At 40.8% G+C, this 5629-nt stretch overlaps 1 protein-coding gene across 2 annotated transcripts; it reads right to left on the reverse strand.

The window, feature by feature from the left end:
* On the reverse strand, positions 1-5412 carry LOC113014220 (progranulin-like). Of its 2 annotated transcripts, XM_080296169.1 has the most exons (6): positions 5100-5412; positions 2246-2348; positions 1939-2085; positions 1556-1858; positions 1249-1422; positions 1-566 (listed from the first exon to the last, which is right to left on the reverse strand). In XM_080296169.1, exons 3-5 carry the CDS (start codon positions 2083-2085, stop codon positions 1255-1257), a joined length of 618 nt encoding a protein of 205 aa, XP_080152295.1. In that variant the 5' UTR covers positions 2246-2348; positions 5100-5412; the 3' UTR covers positions 1-566; positions 1249-1254. The 2 variants fall into 2 exon arrangements, with proteins under 2 accessions (XP_080152295.1, XP_026011394.1); XM_026155609.2 differs by lacking the exon at positions 5100-5412 and having other exon boundaries at positions 2246-2365.
* Between the last annotated feature and the right edge of the window lie 217 nt (positions 5413-5629).

Below are 5629 nucleotides of genomic sequence, written 5' to 3' on the forward strand. Positions count from 1 at the left end.
TTTGGAAGAAGATGTTATTTTTATTGGTTAAGTGTGAAAAGTACACAAAGGAAGGAAGAAACCATAAAACAAATCAGAAGCCTTTCACCTTACTACCTTAAATTCAACATGCTGGTCTATACTCACTGACACTCAGTCACAGGGGCAATATAAGACAATGGAATAGATAAAAACCACATTTCCATTACTCAAGCAATAATTGGTGACTCTCCATTATAAAATATGCAGTAACATTAGCTTAAGCCTGTAAAGCTTCATCCATGAAATAATTGCCAGAAAATTAAAATTTTCTGAAAGTGGAGGATTTATTGAACCTTCTGACAAATTAAAACAAAAAGAAATTAAATGTTCATTTGAAAGTATAAGATTTAATTTTCACAATTTTTTACACCTGTGTACTATTCTTCAGCATGGCAAAAAGAATTTTAGGGCAATTTTTAACAAAAATAACCAAAAAAATCTATCACAGAGGACTTTAAAGCCATCTCAGCATGTGTTACCATAACGCAAGAGGGGTTGCAGGTACATCTATAGTCACAGCAGCTGAAAATCTGCTTCCTGTGTCCCTGAAATGATTACAAATTGTTCAGTTAGAACAAAATATTTTGGTCAGAATGTTTTGTGTACTCTAAAACAGCATCTATTTAAGTTGCCCCTTCAGATCACAGTGTGGGATGTTTAGAGAAGGAGAAACTTAAACCTGGCGGGCTGCAAAAAGCAATTTTTGCTGCTCTACGATCGAGCCAGCTTGTAACTCTCTGCCTCATTTGATCACTAAGGGGCAGCAGAAATAAGCTCTACTGCTGACACTGAACTGGAATCAACGCAAAATATTAATTTCTCTGTGGGAGATTTGTGGTTATTTAGCTGCTACATGCTCTTTGCATGTTTGAAGCCAGTGTACTTCGGATTTATTAAAATCTTTCAAGGCTGCAAATTATGAAGAAAAAATACTCAGAGCTGAAGAAAGCCAATGAGTCAGTAATAACTCTCTGTGATATCATCACCACAGGGTTCATCATGTGACAGTATGTCAACATCAGTGACCAAGCCCACGACTATCACGACATTTAGCTTAAATCCTGGTTGGTGCTCAGGTATGCATTGGTATCACATGACTTGATAAAACACCAGTAAACAAAAAAAGGTCTGTAGCCTTTAAAATTGATCTGAACAGTGAGTCATGCAGTGAAATTATCCCAGGATGTTCTCCACATGTGAAGGTGGTTAGAGTGTGGCGTTTCCTACCTTCTTCTAATTGTCGTCTTCCTCTGAAGTTGGGATGAAGGACGCAGGTCCTGAAGGTAGTGCTGGCTTGCGGAGGAAAGGATATGTGAGTTTTTCCCTCACACAGTGCTGGTAGGTTCGGTCACAGTCAAATCCAATTGGACAGCAGTGGTAGCCATCCAGACAACATTTGCCCTGCAAGAAACACTTTTAGTCTCTCAAAAGAATAATTATCATAGCTGCAAACTTGCTTCATGTCAGTGGAAGATAAAGGGAATTTTATTAAAATCATGTGTCTTATTGCACAAGAGTGTTTAGGCTGACTCACAGGAGAGTAGGGACAACAGGTCCAGCCTCCTTGTGGGTGTCTGCAGCAAGTAGTGCCATCAGGACAGTAGGTGTAACTGTCACAGTAGACCATTGATTTCTTTATTTGATCTGGGACGTGGCTCTCTTTAAGCTCCTGGAGTGGAGTTCCAGGCAGTTCAGGGGGGGCTGGTTTCTCTGCAGCTTCCTTCTTCACCATGGGTATGGTCAGCCACGGCTGGTCTAATTTCTCACAAGTCATGGTAACCAGGTTACAGCGATATCCTGACGGGCAGCAGTGGAGCAGGTCGGCGCAGCACATGGCCTGCAAAGTAAGTAAGACGAGCAGAGCTTTTTAACAACCAACAATCAAGTTACTGCACTGGCAGAAAGTTTCTGACTTACATTTGGATATGAGCAGCAGCCATATCCAATATAAGCCTTGCAGCAGGTTGTGGTGTCTGGACAAGTACTCCCATCAGGACACATAGAGCATGAAGCATATCCCCACAGAAACACACCGAATGACAAACACAGACTGATCCTCAACATCTGGAAGACAGAATCAACATGACTTTGCAGATTTTTTTCTTTCTGAACTAAAAAGGTCAGACTTTGTAACTTTAATGTGACACACTAAAGTCCAATTTTAGTAGCAACAACTAAACCATAAAACACTTTACAAAAAAGTTCACTTCTTTTAATCACTTACCTTTAGGCAGTGAAGAAATTCAGCAGCTTTCTGTGATGCCTTTCACACTTTCCCCTCTGCTGTATCACACACAGCTCTATATAGTACAGGTCAGACACTCCCACTGAGTAAGAATGAAAGATTAACTTCACGTAACACCCCTCTATCTCGTGACTCTCATATTAAGACAGACAGGTTTTGAAAATTTCTGGAACTGCAGAAGTTCAAATCTGCAGTTCCAGATTAACTGCTGTAATTACTCAGCTTAATATACAGTCTTCACACGTCCTCATATGACATGACTGTGTATGCACAATAAAGAAGGAGTGGGTCTGTAAGCCTCACCTATCAATCAAAGTACTACACAGCTGGCAAAAGTACAGACATTTTTCAATACAGATTGAACTACTGAGTACTTATGAGCAGTCCTTACGTTCGTACATAACCTGTTCTTCCCCTCCTGTCCTGTCTTTCTCACATCGTTCTCTATCTCTGAAGTTATTAACTTTTTTTCCCTCCCTCAAATGTGTAACCCGTACCTTTAGCTAGCAGACACACTTTTGTGACAAAGTGCACACAATAGTGATGGGTCGTTCGCGAACGAAATGGCTCTTAGAGCCGACTCTTTGACGTGAACGACGCGAGCCGGCTCCTTATCGCGAGCCGTCACGTGTTTTTTTTTTTTTTTTCTCTCAGCCTCTCGCACTTTTTTCCCGCTTCACTCTGCACGCGAGCCTTGTGCTTTACGCTGGGCAGAGGGGGGAGGGGCGGTAGTTACACTCAGTAGCACAGGAACAGAGCCAGAGAGAGAGAAAGAGAGGCAGGGACAACAACATTAGAAAGGTATAGTAATCATCCACAACTATTTTCGGTTGCAGATGATAAAGGATTGAGAAAGTTTATTCATGCAGGTCCATATGACAGAGAATGTGCATGTTCTTTTAGTTTTCATATTATAATTTATATTTAATTGTGTTGTGGTTTGCAGTGTTTTGTGTTCTTTTCACTTTAAATTTGTGAAAGGAAAAAGCTGAAAATTTAAATAGTTAAAACTTGAAATGTGAATAGTTGATTTTTATATTATATGATTTATTTATTACATTTTATGTGGAGTGAATAAATAAAAGTATATTTACGGTGGCCCCTAGAGACAAAGCACATACAAACTTCAAATCACGTACGAACTCTGAAGCATGTACAAACTCCAAAACATGTAAAAACACGTACAAACTCCAAAACACGTACAAACTCCGAAGCACGTAAAAACTCCGAAGCATATAAAAACTCAGAAGCACATAAAAACTCAAAACACGTACAAAAGACAACAGAAGTGCTCCAGGATGCTGGGCGCAGTGTTGAGCCTTTGTTATCTTGTGGCTACACAAGCCAGCAAGTACCAACGACCGGATTTGGTGTGTCGTAGTAACAGGTAAATGAACTTTTTTTTTTAATTATTTGAATATATATATATGAGTGCCTGTGTATAAATACACAAACAATACACACATGCTTTCAATTGTGTAATTTAAGTGATCTAGTAGCTCTGCTTTGGAAGTTCAGTTCATGCTAGAAATGTGTTTTGGAGTTTGTACGTGTTTTGTCTCTAGGGGCCACCGCATATATTTATATATAAACATATATAAATAAAACCACTTGTTTTTATGTTAGTAATTCCTTTTGTGCATAATTTTATATTATTGTTAATAATAAATTAATTAAAGCAACAAAACAACCTGAAGAGCCGGTTCGGAGCCGAAAGAGCCGGATCTTTTTAGTGAGCCGAACCGAAAGAGCCGGATCTCTAAAAAGAGCCGGAAATCCCATCACTAGCACACAACAGTTTGTGTGTTTGCAAATATTTGTTGACCTGTTAGAAATGCTGGATTTTATAAAGCACTGCTCCCATTATGCTCGCTTCTCTTCTGTAGTGCTAGCTAGAAGCAACTTGCAAACATCTGGTCCAAAAAGTGTTGTTTTGGATCATTTTGGCCTGCTTTAAGGGCTGAATATAGTACTTTAAATAACATATAAATTATACATTTCTGCCTATTTTGTGCCATTGTGTGCAATAAGCACCAGTGGTGGATGCACCAACAGGATTGTCTTTGTTATTTTCCCTCCATTTATGTTCAAGTCGGTTTGACATCTGTTATGTTAAACAATAGATGGTACGACAACAACAAGAAGACACACCACCTTTGTCACAATTATTGTATCTTCTTGCACAACATGGCTATGTGAATGCTGCTGTCTTGAACATGCTTAGAACCCTGAAGATAACCATCTGCGGGAGCTGACTTCTTCTCCACTTCTTGCCATTGCTAGCTAAACTTGCAACACTGGTCTTGATTACAGAAAATCTCAAATCAAATCACATATCTACAACAATTACAGCAAGGGATGAGTTTCAAGTATGCCTTAACTATACCAAGTGTTTTGATAGCAGTTCATGACAAAGTCATCGCACAGCCGAAGCACAACAGCCTCATGTATATTATTGGAAGACCTTGGGTAATTAGCACAGCGGCTAACTTGTAGAGGGCTAGCATGGTGGTGAGTGCAGGACACTGGGGAGGAAAAAACAAAACTAAAAAAGTGTGAACTTCAGTCCATGGTGACCATTAATCTACTGCGTTGAAAAAAGAGAACGATATGTATTGGGAGCCTGTTGTTGCTCCAAAAGATTAACTAGCTAAGGATAGTACCCTCCAATGAAAATAGGTGCAGCCAATTATTGAATGGACTACCACATGAGAACATTTTGAGAACAGATTGAAGCACCCAAGACTACGCATTAAAGGTCCAAACTCATGCTAAAGATGCAAAATGTTTATCTCCGACTCTCCATAATGTTTTCATTTAAATATAAAAATACCTCACTGGAGCCGCCCAGAGTGAAATGAGCAGTGTGGGAAATAATGTCACACTGGTGTGTGTTTTGTTGCGACATTAGCAGTTCCCATTGTTTCCGCTCCACACTCCACGCAGCTGATGCAGAGGCCGGGCCAGGCGAATCTGAAGCTGAAGTTGAGGCCAGGCCAGGCGAAGCTGAAGCTGAAGCTGGACCGGGCGAAGGCGAAGCTGAAGGCTCTGAAGCTGGACCAGACGCGAATGTCCCTGCAGGCTGCGGCGTGGAAGCCGGAGAGAAAGGCGCTGCAGGCTGGGGCGTGGAAGCCGGGGACAAAGGCGCTGCAGGTGGCGGTGTGGAAGAATATATAGAACAGTACCCAGATGAACACTTTGACAAAAACATTTATGTTTAATGAAGAGGAAATGTGGGGCAGCATGGTGGCGTGTTGGTTAGAGTTGTTGCCTCACAGCAAGAGGGTCTTGGGTTTGAATCCACCATCTGGATGTTTGTGTGTTCTTTATGGTTTCTCTCCTGGCATTCTGGCTTCCTCCCAC

The sequence above is a fragment of the Astatotilapia calliptera genome, chromosome 22, assembly GCF_964374335.1.
Source record: "Astatotilapia calliptera chromosome 22, fAstCal68.1, whole genome shotgun sequence".
Classification (NCBI taxonomy): Eukaryota; Metazoa; Chordata; class Actinopteri; order Cichliformes; family Cichlidae; genus Astatotilapia; species Astatotilapia calliptera.